Source organism: Oncorhynchus keta, chromosome 11 (assembly GCF_023373465.1).
Source record: "Oncorhynchus keta strain PuntledgeMale-10-30-2019 chromosome 11, Oket_V2, whole genome shotgun sequence".
Lineage (NCBI taxonomy): Eukaryota > Metazoa > Chordata > Actinopteri > Salmoniformes > Salmonidae > Oncorhynchus > Oncorhynchus keta.
In genome coordinates, this window is record NC_068431.1 from 50,016,460 (window position 1) to 50,035,041 (window position 18,582).

Below are 18,582 nucleotides of genomic sequence, written 5' to 3' on the forward strand. Positions count from 1 at the left end.
CGCAGAGTACGACCCTGCCTCACACAGGAAGCGGCGCAGATCCTAATCCAGGCACTTGTCATCTCCCGTCTGGATTACTGCAACTCGCTGTTGGCTGGGCCCTCTGCCTGTGCCATTAAACCCCTACAACTCATCCAGAACGCCGCAGCCCGTCTGGTGTTCAACCTTCCCAAGTTCTCTCACGTCACCCCGCTCCTCCGCTCTCTCCACTGGCTACCAGTTGAAGCTCGCATCCGCTACAAGACCATGGTGCTTGCCTACGGAGCTGTGAGGGGAACGGCACCTCAGTACCTCCAGGCTCTGATCAGGCCCTACACCCAAACAAGGGCACTGCGTTCATCCACCTCTGGCCTGCTCGCCTCCCTACCACTGAGGAAGTACAGTTCCCGCTCAGCCCAGTCAAAACTGTTCGCTGCTCTGGCTCCCCAATGGTGGAACACACTCCCTCACGACGCCAGGACAGCGGAGTCAATCACCACCTTCCGGAGACACCTGAAACCCCACCTCTTTAAGGAATACCTAGGATAGGATAAAGTAATCCTTCTCACCCCCCCCCCCCTTAAAAGATTTAGATGCACTATTGTAAAGTGGCTGTTCCACTGGATGTCATAAGGTGAATGCACCAATTTGTAAGTCGCTCTGGATAAGAGCGTCTGCTAAATGACTTAAATGTAAATGCTATGTGCAGATGTCAACTCTGTGTGACATCATCCAGCGAAAGCCCTTGTAATATATGTTGAGGGGTTAAGGCAGTTCCCCGTCTTGGCTGTTGCAACACTGTAACCCACAGTAACCTTCAATAGTCTGGTCAATCTTTCCAACATAATAACTATTGACTGTCCTCTAGCCAGAGAGAACTTCCTCAACCGTATCTCAGACGGACTGAATTTAGAGATAATGAACAATCCTGAAATCGTTACAGGAATTACTCACACACAGATCCAGAGCCAAGGCTAGCTTTATTTACTTGAGTGCACACTGTCGTGAGAAAAGCAGTCCCGACGATGAGTTTCTTATGAAAATACAACTAATGTTTAATTTAATAGACAATTCTGTTAGTTAGTCGCAGGCTCAATATAAAACCTTTTTTTTGTGAGTGTATGTCTCTTGTTGAGTTGGTCGTTGATCTTTTATTTGACTTGAGGTTAACCAGTGACAGTGTGCTTTTTTAAATTTTTTTAAGTCATGCCTTCCCCCTTATCCTTCCTACCATCTGTGTATAAATACACACCCTTTTGCAGATTGTATTACTTTTGGACCTGTGATTCACCATGATTCTTTCTGATTGCCGGAGTTTGTGTGCAGCGCTGCTGATATGTCCTCTTTATATGGGTAAGTGCCCTGACATGGCTCTTACGTTCAAACTGCGGTTGTCTTCAGTTACCTTTTCGAAACGTTTGTTGCACATTTTTCCAAATTGTCCTGTATTCTGGATGATATAACAGGGGGCTGGAAAAAGGAAATGCATGTACTCAAAATGAATATATTCAAGAGGGATTTTTTTTAACCACGTGTTGTATTTGATCGAAATTTGCCCTCCAATACGTTTTGACTGGGTACTATATTCAAAGTGGGATTTTACGTTTGGGGTGATTATATAAAAAATGATTGGATGTCATAATGAACAACATCAATGATTATTGGGGTATTATAATCCAAATACTTACACACACACACACAAAAACATCTTCAGCTTTGACCTTGAACCTCATCCATTAGCATGTATACTATGAAGAATTTTGATTTGACAAAAACCTGACGTTTTCTGGTATTGTAGCCAGTTTCCCAACCTGGGCCCAGTCATGCCTATGTGTAAAATACATGAACATCTTCCTGCACTGACCTCACAGGTGTCAGTGTTCTGTGTGAAGTCTTCTGTGAAGAGGAGAATGTGGGCATGGAAGGAGGTCATTACACTCTTACCAAGAAGCTTGAGTATGGCAGTATGATGATATACCACTGTCCAGAAGGGTACTATCCCTATCCAGCTTTAACTCGCTTGTGTCAGAAAAGTGGAACTTGGTCACCAACTCCCCATAAAAGCCCTGTACAAAAGTGCAAGAGTGAGTAACAATTCTTTGTACTGGTATTTTTAATAAAAACAATATTTGAAAGAAGCTAAACCCTACTTAAGCACTGCTTCCTCCATATATTTTCCCCCTTTAGTGGTTGAATGCCCAAACCCCTTGGTTTTGGAAAGTGGTTCTGTCTTTCCTTTACAAATGCAATATTTTGTCAACAATGAGACCACATATGAGTGCTACACTGGATACACATTACGTGGCTCATCCTCCCGTGTGTGCCAACCCAATGGGAAGTGGAGTGGGGGAACACCCATTTGCAGACATGACTGTGAGTAACAAACTATATCCTCTCTCTTCCTCCTTAGGGCGCTCTTTTTTGTTGGTCGCACTGACCCGTTAGAAAGGACGCTCAGCCTCACAGCTTACGCACAGTACGTCACGCTATGACCTTTCTGCCTCTCTACACACCCTCCCTCTCTGTTTCCCCGCTGACATTCTCCCACATTGTCTTACAGCAGGAGGCGGAGAGCGTTGTGCTGACCCTGGGATTCCGGCCGGTGCTAGGAGGTCTGGGTCAGGTTTTGGCATAGAAGACAAAGTGACATACCGCTGTGACGATGGCTTACATTTGCTGGGGTCAAAGGAGCGTGTATGTCAAGAGAATGGCCAATGGACTGGGACTGAGCCTAAATGTTACTGTAAGGACCCATGAAGATGCCCTAGACAATGACACCTTTGCAAGCTGCTCAAATATACCTAAAGATTGTCACGTACAGTCCAATTTCATAGACTGCGAGAAAGAGAGATTTAACCCTGTGGTTTGTCTGGTTCTTTTGTTCTGGTTGCAGACAAGCACACGTATGACACTGCACTGGAGGTCACGGAGGCATTCGGCAGTGCAATCAGACAGAGCCTTCAGTTGGCAGCGCCCATCGGTAGGTCTCTCCGTCACAACCAATATGTGATGTTTATCAAGTCTTTATTCTGTTGTCAATATCACCATAAGTGTGTGACATGTTTGCCAAACCTTTCACGTATTTTCCTTGCGGCACCATTCCTCACACACATCCTCTTCCACCGGGGATTGTCAAAGTAAGATATCCTGCTGGTGCCTTTCAGATGACACAGATCAGGAAGGAAAGAAGATCACGATCGATAAAGCTGGAAAGCTTAACATATACATTGCTATGGACATCTCTGACAGCATTGAGGAGGATCAGTTTAACAAAGCAAGAAATGCTGTCAAGAAACTTATCACAAAGGTATGTTCACAGGTACTCACAAGGTACAACTATATATAAATGCATTTGGCTATTTCAGCCATCACTTGTTGCTGACAGGTGTATAACATCGAGCACACAGCCATGCAATCTCCATAGACAATCATTGGCAGTAGAAGGGCCTTACTGAAGAGCTCAATGAATTTCAACGTGGCACTGTCATAGGTATGCCCCACCTTTCCAACAAGTCAGTTCGTCAATATTTTTGTGTACTTTTTAGCCAGTGGTTCTGAAAGTAGCTCTCACAAGCCAAAAGTGGTCCCCGAAAAAATGCCTAATACGTCACATCTGTGCAGATATGTGCACCGTGTCATTGCTTTCTCTCTTTTTTCTCGCTCTGCTGTGTGTACACTTGCTAGCTGTCACTTTTCTCATCAATATACACACAATACCACATAATGATAAAGCAAATGTAATTTTTTTTTTAAGACATTTTTGTAAATCTATTAAAAATCAAATCTGAAATATCACATTTACATAGGTATTCAGACCCTCTACTCAGTACTATGTTGAAGCACAGTTGGCAGTGATTACATCCTCGAGTCTTCTTGGGTATGACGCTACAAGCTTGGCACACCTGACGCTACAAACTTGGAGTGGTTCTCCCATTCGTCTCTGCACATCCTCTCAAGCTCTGTCAGGTTGGATGGGGAATGTCGCTGCACAGCCATTTTCAGGTCTCCCCAGAGGTGTTGGATCGGGTTCAAGTCCGGGCTTTGTCTGGGCCACTCCAGGACATTCAGAGACTCCTGCGTTGGCTGTGTGCTTTGGGTTGTTGTCCCGTTGGAAGGTAAACCTTCACCCCAGTCTGAGGTCCTGAGCACTCTGGAGCAGGTTTTCATTAAGGATCTCTCTTTACTTTGCTCTGTTCATCTGTCCCTCAATCCTGACTAGTCTCCCAGTCCCTGCAACTGAAAAACATCCCCACAGAATGATGCTGCCACCACCATGCTTCACCATAGGGATGGTGCCAGGTTTCTTCCAGACGTGACACTTGGCATTCAGGCCAAAGGGTTCAATCTTGGTTTCATCAGATCAGAGAATATTGTTTCTCATGGTCTGAGAGCCTTTAGGTGCCTTTTGTCAAACTCCAAGCAACCTTTAGGTGTCTGTTACTGAGGAGTGGCTTTCGTCTGGCCACTCTACGATAAAGGCCTGATTAGTGGAGTATTGCAGAGATGGTTGTCCTTCTGGAAGGTTCTCCCATCTCCAAAGAGGACCTCATGATGTCATGCCCTGACCATAGAGAGCCCTTGGTTCTATGGTGTTTAGTTCAGAGCGTGACTAGGGGGGTGTTTTTGTTTCTATGTTTTGGGATTGAGTATGGTTCCCAATTAGAGGCAGCTGATTATCGTTGTCTCTAATTGGGGATCATACCCTGTTCTCACCTGTTTTGTGGGATATTATTTTGTGTTTTGTGCACGTGCACCACGTATTCACGTTTCGTTGTTAGTTTATTTGATTTATTGTTTTGTTTTGAACAAAACATTCGCTGCGCCTTGGTCCGTCTCTCCTCACGAACGTGACACTGGAGCTCTGTCAGAGTGACCATTTGGGTTCTTGTTCAGCTCAGTTTGGCAAGGCGGCCAGCTCTAGGAAGAGTCTTGGCTTATTGTTTGAACTCGAATTGGACTGGCCCACGTGAGGAAAATGTAGGCAAAATGGCACAGCACAGCTTCCAGAAAAACAGTTATTTTGTGACGAATTTGAGGTGAAACAGTAATTCTGCTCATAGATGATGTATTTATGAACTACACATTGACACATCCAGCCCAAAGTGGGGGGTTTAAATCATACTCAGTATTCACAAAAGTTCCAGAGCATGTCTTCTTAACCCTTAATGTAGGCACATAACACACAAATGACTGACACTATGCCTTCAGTTATTGTTCACCACAGTTTTCCACTCACATTCTTTGACACACGTCTAAATGTAATTCTGTCCTGCACCTTGTGCTTTCACAGGTCAGCTCCTTCGCAGTCAGCCCAAATTACGAAATCCTTTTCTTCGCATCCGACGTGTTCGAAGTTGTCAACATATTGGATTTTTTGGGAGAAAAAAGAAAAACACTTGAAGAAGTCTTGGTTGACTTGGACAATTTTAATTATGGAGGTGCGCAAAGATTGACCTTGCATGTATTTACATCATCATCATTGCCCGAACTATACACTCAACCAGTTATCCATAAACTTGACAAATAGTGTGTGTGTGTGTGTGTGTGTGTGTGTGTGTGTGTGTGTGTGTGTGTGTGTGTGTGTGTGTGTGTGTGTGTGTGTGTGTGTGTGTGTGTGTGTGTGTGTGTGTGTGTGTGTGTGTGTGTGTGTGTGTGTGTGTGTGTGTACGTGTGTACGTGTGCGTGCGTGTACTTTTTCACAGAGAGACAAAATGTTGGGACCAATCTCAACCTTGCTTTTAAAACCATCCTGGAACGCATGGCTATCCAAAAACAACGGAATGAAACTTTATTCAAAGAGGTCCACCACGTCCTCATTATTTTCACAGATGGTACTGTACTGTACTACTACTTGTCTATGTATAGTATTTGTTTGGAAAGTATTTGACTTGCATTATTGATTGCAGCTTTTTTTTAAATCCTTTTATTTTAAAGCTTCTGTTCAGCGTTTGGTCAGCTCAGTAATAATCTCTTGACTGTCTTTTCTTGCAGGTGCTTTCAACATGGGGGGTAGGCCCGATGACACAGTGGCCAAAGTCAGGGAAATGGTCTACATGAATCAAAAGGAAGAAAGGGATCAATATCTTGGTGAGGTCAAAGTCATTTGTGTTGTCATGACATTGGTATTTTATTAGGATCCCCCCCATTAGCTGTTCCTAAAGCAGCAGCTACTCTTCCTGGGGGTCCACACAAAGCGTGAAGCATGACATTAATAGAGAACATTAATAGACGAGAACAGCCGAAGGACAGAACCGCATTCAACGACAACTTGACCTTCTAGTCTTAACTATTCATTCCCTGTATACAGGTTGTCTTTCTAACTATAGACTGACCCAGGTCTACATCATGCACACAACAGTTGGCTCGAGAAGGATGATCCAAACATCAATGGTTTGTGGCACTGTACAATATTCAAATCCATTCGAGCCGGCTACCATCTCAAGTATATAAATGTTCTTTGTTTGGGGACCAACTTATTATTTCGTTTTGTAGAAGAAAAATAAATGTGTGTATGAAGGGGGGCTAATTGATTCCAAAATGTTAAATAGACCTAAGGAGGAATACCATCCCATTCAGGAAATGTGCCTTTATTTATGCTATCCAATGCCTTTTGGAGTTCATTGAGAGAGATTTGGGCTCCCGGCGAGGTGGCTTCCTTTTTAGAAAGGACTTAGTCTGGCTTGGTGTAGATTTACAATCAGAAGTGTAAAGTTCTTTATAGAAATGAGAGAATCTTGGAGCAATCTTATAGTAATTCCCCTGTTTCAGATTTAATAGTTGCTTTATCAGTTGATTGATCATTACTGCATAGCTTGTTGGCCGGTAAACGACTGGGACGATTACCATGGAAGAAATGGTCGAGTCTTACTCAATGGATGGCAAATTCTGCTCTGTCTTATCAGTAAATGATGTTCTGTCTTGACTTTAGAAAGAGTAGTAGCTACCTGGTCTGAAAAGAGGGTTTCTTGAGAACGCTCTAACACGGTTAACAGCATTTCCAAATTCTTTCAAGTAAAAAAAGCCATATTACAACATATGTTGTATAATTGCTCTAGAACCTCTTCGTTCATATACACCACCGTGTTATATAATAAGACAGTGACAAGAAAAAGACACCTGTCACACAGTGGCGGAATCATTTCAACTGCACGTACGTTTGTTTCATCAACATCTGTCCGGTGAAGTCCACAAAGCAAATATTGCAGCATGGTCAAGCAAGTTCATGTTTTCGACAGTTTACTAAATAAATAATGACTGATTTAGAACCATGGAGTTGCAGCAAGGCAGCACAAAGACGACAGGAGCACTGCCTCCGCTATTCCAGCACCATTCCTTTTTTTTATTTTTTAGATTTAAACATTTGAGGTAGGCTATTTGATCACACCGGTAATAGATACATTGTTGTATTACTTGTGAGGCACAGGTGAGTGAGCTAACATTTTTAAATAATTAGCTTTTTATTTGTATTTTTCTGGGCTGATGGTGCCTCCATCTGACAGTCAGTCTCAGTGGAGGGAGAGAGCAGCAGACTGAGGGTCCGTCTCTCAACATCCCTCCGCTTTCCCTTTCCTCCACTGACCAAAAAGCCTCTCAACATCCCTCTTCTCTCCCTTTCCTCCACTGACCAAAAAGCCTCTCAACATCCCTCTTCTCTCCCTTACCTCCACTGACCAAAAAGCCTCTCAACATCCCTCTTCTCTCCCTTACCTCCACTGACCAAAAAGGGGCACCGTCCTCCAGCGGATGCAGAAACTGGAGTGGCACTGCATTATTTCTGCCTCAGTGCAAATTCATGTTGCTCCTATGAACAGAGAAAGTGACATTTTCCTCAATACTAAGAAATACCCAAGGCGCTGATAATAACAACAACGTAAAATTATAGATACACTTTCCTTCTCATTCCTTACTGCTGCAGTGCTTGTTGTAGCGCCGAGTGGAAATAGGAAGAATGAACATTTTATGTATTATATAAGTGTTGAATAAAAAGTGTTGACAGTGCCTAGTAATTAAAAAAAATGTTTACCTTTATTTAACCAGGGAAGTCAGTTAAGAACATATTCTTATTTTCAATGATGGCCTGGGAACAGTGGGTTAACTGCCTGTTCAGGGGCAGAACAACAGATTTGTATCTTGTCAGCTCGGGGGTTTGAACTCGCAACCTTCCAGTTACTAGTCCAATGCTCTAACCACTAGGCTAAGCTGCCGCCCCAGAGAACTTAAACATGAACTCACTCATAAAAACAGCATCTCTTTGCTGTATTCGTTGACAGTCTCTCTCTCTAGTCTTGGTTTTAAACATTTTGAGATCTCACATTGTCAACTTTGCTGTAGCTTTCTTTTATGCCTGCTACTTTACTGCAGGCATTGTAATCTGAGCCATCCGATTGGCCAGCTGTAGGACTATAGTGCATTTGATTTGCTCTCTGGGCCAGCAGATTTTGTACCTTCAGACACATGAAATAGTTCAAAATGGCACCTACCCAGAATACAGTGCAGCTGAATCGGGTGCACCTACCACCAACAGCCTGAGATTTTTTTTTAAACAAATAGGAACACAAGGCTTTATCGTTGTTTGTTTCACTAAAAGAATGCCTTGGAGATCAACCAGTCGATTGCGACGACCGGTTGGTGACCACTGCTTTAGAAAGTTGAGTGAAGTTCAATCTCGTTGCTTCTCTCTGTGGGTTGATATTTCTTCTGCGTGCATGGCAATCTTAATTCATAGTTATTTTGCAAAAGAAAGCCACACGTTTCAATATGCCAACAGAACCAGAACTCCTAGGTCTATTACCTAAGTATGTGAATGTTCTTGATTCATCTATGCCTAATGTTTTGGGTACTTTTTTTTTTTTTTAGATATCTATGTTTTTGGTGTTGGAAGTGAAATCTTTGATGAAGATATCCAGCCACTTGTGACAAAACGGGATAATGAGGACCACTACTTTAAACTAAAGGATGGTACAGAATTGGAAGAAACCTTTGATAAAATAATTGGTGAGTCCTTCGAATTTGACCAGCAAATATGTCAGTGTGTCTCTGCATGGACTTTGTTCCCTCAGAGAGTGCTATATTTGAGTGTCTTTGTGTCAGTGTTGTTGAGCCACCTCTCTCCTCTATGTAGATGAGAGCAAGGTTGTGGGTCTATGCGGGCTCCATAGAAACTACGATCATGACACCGCAGACACCATACGTGTAAGATATCCCTGGATGGCAAGGATTGGCATCCCGGTAATTACTCATGCCTCATTTTTCTAAATGGAAACTATTTGTAATGCTTGATTATTCATCAATGCACCAGTGGCCTTTCTTCATGATCATATTTGATTTGGTGTGCAGTACACTGTGTTAAGGTATCATTACCAATGCAATACATGACAGCTGTACTAAATTAGTTTGAATTCCAATTAGAAATTAATTGGATAGCTAGCCAGCAGATCTCGCCTTTCATTTTAGGCTGGAATTCAATCATCACTCGTGGTGTGTTTCTGCAATGCAATTTCTCAGGTTGTTTGTGCTTTGGGAGAGTGATAAACAACATTATGGCTGATAAAGCCTCCCAGACTGTATCCTGTCCCATCCCAGTGCACACCAAGATTGACATATTGTTGACCTTTTTAAGTAGATATTGATGCAAATGCTTGCATGTTGTCATTGACAGTATTTATGTTCGACCTCTCTCTCCTGATCCCGTCAGCATGAGGATGGAAGCTATGGTAAATGCATGGGGTCTCTGGTCACTCCCCGCTTCATCTTGACTGCTGCTCACTGCTTCAAGTTCACAGACACAGCAGATAAAATCAAGATTACGATTGGCAAAAATACAGGTGCAACCAGCCACTCCTCCAAAAAACATTTCCACTTACACCCAAAGTTTTTTTTTTTAACTAGTACAACTTGTTTTTTTTTCATGTGTTTATCGTCATTGCCAGAATATATGTCAGGATGCCACAACTGGTGCTATTCTAGGAAATAGGTTTGCTCATTTATACTGCGGTCCTGTCCCCTAACAGTTCTAACAGGATCACGCCTAATATTACACCCCAATTATGATATCAAAGCCAAAGAGAAAGAGGGGGTAAAGGAGTTCTATGATTATGACATAGCTCTCATCAAACTGAAGGATGATGTGGATATCTCTATCAACGTAAGGTAAGACACATACGGACGGTCAGGTGCAAGAATGATTGGCACCCTTGATAAAGACGAGCAAAAAAGACTATGAAATAAATCCTACAAATACTGAGCTATATTGCATGCTAAAATACATTGGGAAATTATTTTTTACTAAAACAATTGCTCAGAGAAAGAGATTTTGTTGGAAAATAAGTAACATATGTGTTTGTTTGTTTTTTTAACGATGGGGGTATAAATTATTGGCACCCCTGTTTACAATACTCCAGCACCCTCCTCTTGTGAGGATAACGACACTGGGCCTTTTTCTAAACATTTTAATGAGGTTGGGGGTACATTGGGAGGGATCTTAGACCAACTTGGTTATCTTTTTGAGATTTACTTGTTGAACAAAATCTATTTCTCTGAGCAAATGTATTAGTAGAAAATACTATGATGTTCACACAAATTGCATACAATATAGCTCAGAATTGGTATCATTTATTTTATAGTCTTTTTTTGCTCATCTTTACCAAGGGAGACAATCATTTGACCTCTATGTGTTATGATGCAGAAGGAACAAGAATGAACACAGTGATTACGTTTTTTAAAAATGTATCTTAATCTAAGTAATCCAGCTGTTTGGAGTAACGTGTGAAACACAGTTTCTTTCATGAATTCTTACTTTACTGTCTTCCTCAGACCGATTTGCATACCTTGCACCAAGGAAACGAGTGGTGCTTTAAGATTGTCGGGAGAGGAAATCACTTGCAAGCAACAAGGTGCAATTACAGCACACGGCCTATCCATCGAGATGGCACACAGCCTATCCATCGAGATGCACACAGCCTATCCATCAAGATGCACACAGCCTATCCATCGAGATGCACACAGCCTATCCATCAAGATGCACACAGCCTATCCATCAAGATGCACACAGCCTATCCATCAAGATGCACACAGCCTATCCATCAAGATGCACACAGCCTATCCATCAAGATGCACACAGCCTATCCATCAAGATGCACACAGCCTATCCATCAAGATGCACACAGCCTATCCATCAAGATGCACACAGCCTATCCATCAAGATGCACACAGCCTATCCATCGAGATGCACACAGCCTATCCATCGAGATGCACACAGCCTGATATAGAAAGGTTCAATTAGGCTCCGTATGTTACCTCGTCTCATGTATTTCTCTCCTTGCAGAAGAGCTCTTGTTAAAAAATCCATTTGAAGAAGTCAGTTTCATGTCACATGATAAGGACAGGGAAAACAATTATGATCAGCGGAGCGATGCCAAACTTAAGCTCCTGGATCAGGTGAGTGCTTGTATGATGTCTGACCACACAGACAGACCCACCAACGTGTCACTTAGAAATCTTCCTGTTTTTGGAAGAAAAGCACATTTTTGGTCCATTAAAATAACACACAATTACAGTATAAATACAGTATAAACATTGTTAATGTTGTAAATGACTATTGTAGCTGGAAACGGCTGATTTTTCAATGGAATATCTACATAGGCGTACAGAGGGCCATTATCAGCAACCATCACTCCTGTGTTCCAATGGCACGTTGGGAATTATTATGATTTTTTCTTTAAAAAACAAGGACATCTCTGTGACTCCAAACTCTTGAACGGCAGTGTATGTGTCCCTCTCTCTCTCATTTTTCTCTCTCGTGCAGAGGGCGAATTGTATTGAATTGGCTACTAAGCTAGATGGCATAACGTCAGATAATCTGAAGGATGTTGTCACTGAAAACTTCCTGTGCTCGGGTGGTCGTCAACCTACTAGAGATCATGTTGCCTGCAAAGGTATGTTTAATACATAATGGAACATTGTGTGCTGCACTCACTGTCTAAGTTTGTAAAAAATATTTTAAAAATCAATGGATTGAGAAAATCTCTAGTTTTAAAACAGTAGTGTTGTAATTTTCTAAAAGAAAAGGTTCCCATTACTTCGTCTTACGTTACCATTTCATTGTGTGTGTGTGTGTGTGTGTGTGTGTGTGTGTGTGTGTGTGTGTGTGTGTGTGTGTGTGTGTGTGTGTGTGTGTGTGTGTGTGTGTGTGTGTGTGTGTGTGTGTGTGTGTGTGTACACAGGTGACTCCGGTGGTGCTCTGTTTAAGAACTATGATGATTATCGCACAATCCAGGTTAGAGACACTTATTTACAGCCGATACATCGGCACTAGACACCACCTACAGAGGCGAGCAGTAAGAAAGTGGCAACTTTCTGTGCATTTGCCTCGTACTTTTTGCTCTATCCTTTTGTGTACATGGGATTTTACATATTTATTTATGCTAAATGTATTTGTAAACCTCTGGGGTCTCCTGTAATCTACAGTTGATGTACATGAATTAGTACTGACACCGCTTCCATTCTTCAAAGGTTGGATTGATCAGCTGGGGCACCAAAAATCTGTGCCCTGATGGTAACAACGACGTCCAACAGGAGTCTGGCGATGACTCCAGAGATTTCCACATCAACCTTTTTAAAGTTGTGCCATTTCTGAAGAAGCATCTGGGGGATGACACACAAGATTATGCACCACTTCAGTTTTTAGACAAATAGAGACAGCGATGAAGGTGTGCGTTTTTAACAAAGTTTCATGATCATGGGATTGTGTCGTTCTGGCACTGAACATGATCATGTGTCCGAAAAAATAGTTTGCTGAACTGTAGTTATCAATGAAAGTGTGTTCATTTAACTGAATTCGAAGATGAAAGTGTGTTTTTTGCTAATGCTGATAATAAACTCAAATTCTTTAACTGAATTTGAAGATGAAAGTGTGTTCTTTACTAGGGCTGAGGAACTCATTAACTGAATTTGAAGCATTTCCTTTCTGTAGTCCTTGAATAACGCCAGCTCTGAAAGACCCTTTTCGCTGTATCCCTTCTGTGTTGGCCATAGTGCATACATATGGTATTGTGAGTCGGATCTACAAACACCAAAGCAGCATCAGCATCAGGATCTGGTCCAAGGTCCGGGACCGGGGACGGGACGGGGGGGACGGGGGACTATACGGATACTCCTGACCTGCAAAATGGTATTTAGTTTAAAAATGTGTTAAAATTAGTGTTAGGATTAAGGTTAGTGTCAAGTTTAAGGGCTTGGTTAAGGTTAGGGTCCGCTTTAGATTATGGTTAGTAGTTTTCCAGGTCAGAAGTTTCCTTATAGGACTTCCCAGGTCAGTGGGGGTTGGTATGTTTATTTTTATTTTTTTGTTTATACAGAGAAATCATCGTGTTTCCAAAAGTAGAGGAGAAGTCATACTCAGACAAGTTTAATTAAAGACATGTCAGACTTCCGTCTCTTGAAGGCAATCTTATATTCTGGGTTATATGATGGGATAGACAGTTCAACCAAACTCATGATACATTTTTTTTGTGATATTCTTTGTGAATCCGTGGGTACTGTATATGCCACCATTATTATGTAAATGTCAAAGATGAAAACATTACAGAGGTTGAAGGTAGAATATCTTCAGCCTAGAACAAAGGGGACCTTTGAAGCAGAACTCTTTATGATGATAGTCACGTTTTCTCCATTGCTCCTGTAGCCAAAACGACTGCTGTAAAGAACAACAATTGCATCATAGGACATCATTGCAATATTAATTGAGCAATATTGTACTGGTCATGTCTTACGTCGAGATAAATACAGTAAGTTAAGCTAGTTAGCTAACTCAAACCTTTGAGCTAACTTTAACATTACCTCAAGCAAGACATCACTCAGCCTGGTCTCATAGACTAGACGTAACATAGTAAAAGTACATCCGGAACCCTCAAGTTAGTATGATATTATGTTTGGTATGGTTACATAAGACAGAATGTTACTGAAAAGTGGAATGGAAAGACTAGGAACTAAAGCTAAGCAAAGAGATGCATTCAATCCACTAAACATGTGCATTTAACATAGAAACATCGCTATTTTTAGGAAATGTTTTTTAGTGGTACGGGTCGTGCCATCTTGAGTTGTCATAGTAAAGACTGATGCCAATACGTCATTGGCAGGATTAAGCAAATTGTGAGTTTTGGTGAAGGGACTGAAAGTGAACGGTGCCACCTCACCTCTACTGGCCCTGAAATGTTGGGAATTGTCATTTTACTAGGCATGTCAGTTAAGAACAAATTCTTATTTTCAATGGCAGCCTAGGAACAGTGGATTAACTACCTGTTCAGGGGCAGAACGACATATTTGGGATTTGAACTTCCAACCTTTCTGGTTACTAGTCCAATGCTCTAACCACTAGCCTACCCGGCCACCCTTAATGTTGTGGAAAATTCTTACACGGGGACACTCAAAGTCAATCTTAAATGAATCATTGTTTATTGTCAGCGTTTCTGGAAAGGTTCCAACCAACTCAATGCACCATAGTACACGTCTGTCAGAAGCTCCCCTGGGACAGTCCCAGCAGTTGTCTTATATACGGTTATACACAGAAGTTGTATTTGCATGATTTAGCATAATTAATGTATCATTACCATGTTGTTTCATAACATGTGACAGACCATCACCTCACGGCTTCTCCTTTCTAAGCTGAGACCTTGAAACTGAGATCTTTTGATTGTTCTCAAAACACGGTCGTTTGTTCTCAAAACAACATCTGGGCGTCCTGCCAAATTGCAGCTCCTGATAGGTGTGATTTGTACAGTCAGCCACTTGCAAGAACATAGAAATTGGTTATTAGAACCGCATATGAATAGAACACAGAAATTGGTTTGAAGTATTGAGTCTGTGAAATTAACTTTTGATAACAAGCCAAATAGACAATTAGCCAAAATGAGACAAGGTAGTTAGCTAGCGAGCCTGCTTGATTTAGATCTTCTCTTGTCTTTATGTTAATGTTTTCTTTGAAAGCTGTACAACATAAAATTGAAGAGCATTTGTCATTGGGCTAAAACGAACTGGCTAGTGATTCGATATGTAGCTAGCCAGCCAGAGAATGCTGCTGTAGGATTGCTCTATTTTACCAGTAAAATGTAGCTAGCTATGATCCCAATAGCTATAATTAGCTCGATAACTAAATAGCTAGGTATCTCATTAGGTGTCTGTTTATCTGTGAAATGTTATATGTTAGCTATTTTTAGGAAAATAATAGCTAAGCCTGCTGCTGTTGATAAGTAATATAGCCTAAGCCTGAAGCCTAACCCTTATGACGATGATAGATAAGTGTTACACAAATCAAAATATATTTGAGATTCTTTAAAGTAGCCAGCCACCTTTTGGCCTTGACAGCTTTGCACACTCTTGGCATTCTCTCAACCAGCTTCATGAGGTCATCACCTGGAATGCATTTCAATTAACAGGTGGGCCTTGTTAAAGATACGTTTGTGTAATTTATTTCCTCCTTAATGCGTTTGAGCCAATCAGTTGCGCTGTGACAAGGTCGGGGTGGTATACAGAAGATGGCACTATTTTGTAAAAGACCAAGTACATATTATGGCAAGAACCGCTCAAATAAGCAGAGAAACAGTACATCATTTCTTTAAGACATGAAGGTCAGTCAATCCGGAAAATGTCAAGAACTTTGAAAGTTTCTTCAAGTGCAGTCACAAAACCCATCAAGCGATATGATGAAACTAGCTCTCGTGAGGAAGGCCACAGGAAAGGAAGACCCGGAGTTGCCTCTGCTGCAGAGGATAAGTTCATTAGACGTATTAACAGTCTCAGAAATTGCAGCCCAAATAAATGCTTCAAAGAGTTCAAGTAACAGACACATCTCAACATCAACTGTTCAGATGAGACTGCATGGATCAGGCATTCATGGTCATTAGACCGGTGGAAATCTGTCCTTTGGTCTGATGAGTCCAAATTAGAAATGTTTGGTTCCAACCGCTGTCTTTGTGAGATGCAGAGTAGGTGAACGGATGATCTCTGCAGGTTTTGTATTGAAGTCAATGTACCCAGAGAAGGACAGAAGCTATATGTCCTCCGGCTACACCACGGTGCTACACCACGGTGCTACACCATGCTACTGAGGCTACTGTTGACCATCAATGAAAAACAGTGTTTTAATCAATTATTTGGTTCAAAACGTGACCAAGATCTGACAGGAAAGCCAATGATGCGCGCATAATTTCATTACAGTATAGCCTAGGCAGACGAGCCTAGGCAAATTCGAGAAGGCATAATTGGAAATAAATTCATTTCAACCACCAAGAGGCCTTTGTGTTGGAGCCTATTTCTTCCTATATAAGAGGTAGGACTACCTGTTTAACAGACAAAACTAGGCTATTGGCTGCTATATCCACAGATTTGTCAGTCAATTCCTCCACCCACTGTGCACTCTTTAAATAGACTACCTTCATGTTGGTTGGTTGCCTTGTCAGTGAAGGGCTGTTAAGTGAAAACCAAAACTCGAATTGAGAGTATGCCATAGGCCTACCTTTTATTAAAGAAAATGTGAAAAAGCATAGACACTACCCCCTTAGCTTTGTTCAGCGATGCTTTATGCTAGAAACAAGCTATAACATACCCGAGAAAGACGTGCCTCCGAAGCATATGGGGATATAATTGTTTTGTTTCTTCGACAATTCAGAGGCTGAGCTACAACCTTATATAACTGAGGAGACAAAACATTTACTTTGCTTGGGGAAGTAATGCAATTCTGTCACTATCCGTTGAGCTAACGTAGGCTAATGTGATTAGCATGAGGTTGTAAGTAGGAAGAACATTTCCCAGGACACAAGCATATTGGCTATTGGCAGAAAGCTTAAATTCTTGTAAATCTAACTGCACTGTTCAATTTACAGTAGCTATTACAGTGAAATAATACCATGCTATTGTTTGAAGAGAGTGCACAATTTTGACCATGAAAAATTATGAATAAATGAGGCACATTTGGGCAGTCTTGATACAACATTTTGAACAGTCTAAAACTTTGCACATACACTGATGCCATCTAGTGGCCAAAATATAAATTGCACCTGGGCTGGAATATTACCTTATGTTTTTTCTCTTGCATTTCAAAGATGATGGTACAAAAAAATACAAAATAAAGTTTTTATTTTTTTTAAATGATCTTTTACCAGATCTATTATGTTATATTCTACAATATTCATTTCACATTTCCATAAACTGCAAAATGTTTCTTTTGAAATGGTACCAAGAATATGCATACCTTGCTTCAGGGCCAGAGCTACAGGCAGTTAGATTTGGGTATGTCGTTTTAGGCGGCAAATTGAAAAAAAGGGGCTAATCCTTAAGATGTTCACTTTATGTACAATACAAGATGTTTATACACAGACAGCTTTTAGGGAAATACTTGTGAAGAAGATTAGAAGAGTAGCCAGCAGTTAAAGTGTAAAGTTTCCTGTGTCTGTAGGCCTATTCTGTCTGGGGTGGAAAGGTAGGCCTACTCTGTCTGGGGTGGAAAGGTAGGCCTACTCTGTCTGGGGTGGAAAGGTAGGCCTAACTTTTGAAAGTGCCATGCTCAGATTCCTAATGAGGTCTCTGATTTTAATTATTTGCAAACAGTGTCAGTTTCATTACGAACAAGACAAACTGATTTGGCATTGGAGAAATATGATAAGATGAACACATAGGCCCATCTCTCTGTCCATGCTTAGCCTGTAATTCCGGTAATGTGTGTGCTATTAAAGATTCCACTAATATGTAAAATTGTAGCATGGCATGAAAAGTTTATGAAAGGCAATTTTTTTTTCTCTGACCTTCAAACACGATGATAGTCCACGGTGGTCTGTGAAACCACAACCTTCTGGCCCACAGCCCTGTGCAATATCGAAATTGCTGCGTTGCCATGTAAATGCTGACAGGATGAAGAACCATTTATAAAACTGCATATATAAGGTTCTGTCTAAAGGGTAGACAGTAGTGTTCTCAGCTATCCACTTTGTTTTCATTATTGGTTTGGTTATAGGGGAGGGTCACTTATTTGGGTTGGGGGTTAGATTACAGAGCCATCCATTTGAATTTCAGAGGTCTGATTTCCTCCATTTAACCCTTATTATAAATAGTGTTAACTCCCTAATAAAGTCTGTCAATGTGGTACTGCAGCTAGTCAGTCCTCGCCATTTGAGATGAAGAGTTATTTCAGGGAGTTATTGTATCATGTTTTAAAACATGAAATCGAGGAAAAAACGGGTTCCCTTTGTAATGGAACGCCACTTTACAATAGTGCATCTAAATATTTTGAATGGAAAACCATTGGTTTTATCGCAACAAATCAGCGCAACCCCTGTCAATTGAAAAGGCAGGAAAACAAACGAAAGCGGTTACATCTCTCATAAAAATGGAATAGAAATGAAATAACAGAATAATGACATATATTGGAGCATTATAACTTCTAAATCGGGCTACCATAACTTCAAGGACTGTTCAAGGACCAAATAGCCTTGAAGAGGAAATGTCTGATTTTCAAGGTAGCTTATAAAGTACCACTGTATGAGCCAATACCCATTAAATCTAGCGGTTAAACAGGGAAATGGTTCTAATCGTTTTTTTCCCATAGAGGAGTTT

The 18,582-nt window shown here is 41.2% G+C and overlaps 1 protein-coding gene across 1 annotated transcript; it reads left to right on the top strand.

The window, feature by feature from the left end:
• The first annotated feature begins 1,181 nt into the window (after positions 1-1,181).
• LOC118390500 (complement factor B-like) lies at positions 1,182-12,874 on the top strand. Its single transcript, XM_035781127.1, has 18 exons — positions 1,182-1,332; positions 1,851-2,063; positions 2,167-2,352; positions 2,540-2,722; positions 2,873-2,959; positions 3,144-3,286; positions 5,270-5,417; positions 5,682-5,810; positions 5,971-6,066; positions 8,836-8,973; positions 9,101-9,207; positions 9,674-9,803; positions 9,990-10,128; positions 10,792-10,871; positions 11,303-11,415; positions 11,783-11,912; positions 12,201-12,253; positions 12,490-12,874. Exons 1-18 carry the CDS (start codon positions 1,272-1,274, stop codon positions 12,670-12,672), a joined length of 2,319 nt encoding a protein of 772 aa, XP_035637020.1. The 5' UTR covers positions 1,182-1,271; the 3' UTR covers positions 12,673-12,874.
• Positions 12,875-18,582: the final 5,708 nt, after the last annotated feature.

Bases quoted from the DNA above. Each gene is read 5' to 3' on its own strand.
- LOC118390500 (XM_035781127.1), top strand. From the start codon at position 1,272: ATGATTCTTTCTGATTGCCGGAGTTTGTGTGCAGCGCTGCTGATATGT. The intron at 5,418-5,681 runs GTGCGCAAAGAT...ACTTTTTCACAG, and splicing joins GGACAATTTTAATTATGGAG to AGAGACAAAATGTTGGGACC. The intron at 8,974-9,100 runs GTGAGTCCTTCG...TCCTCTATGTAG, and splicing joins AACCTTTGATAAAATAATTG to ATGAGAGCAAGGTTGTGGGT.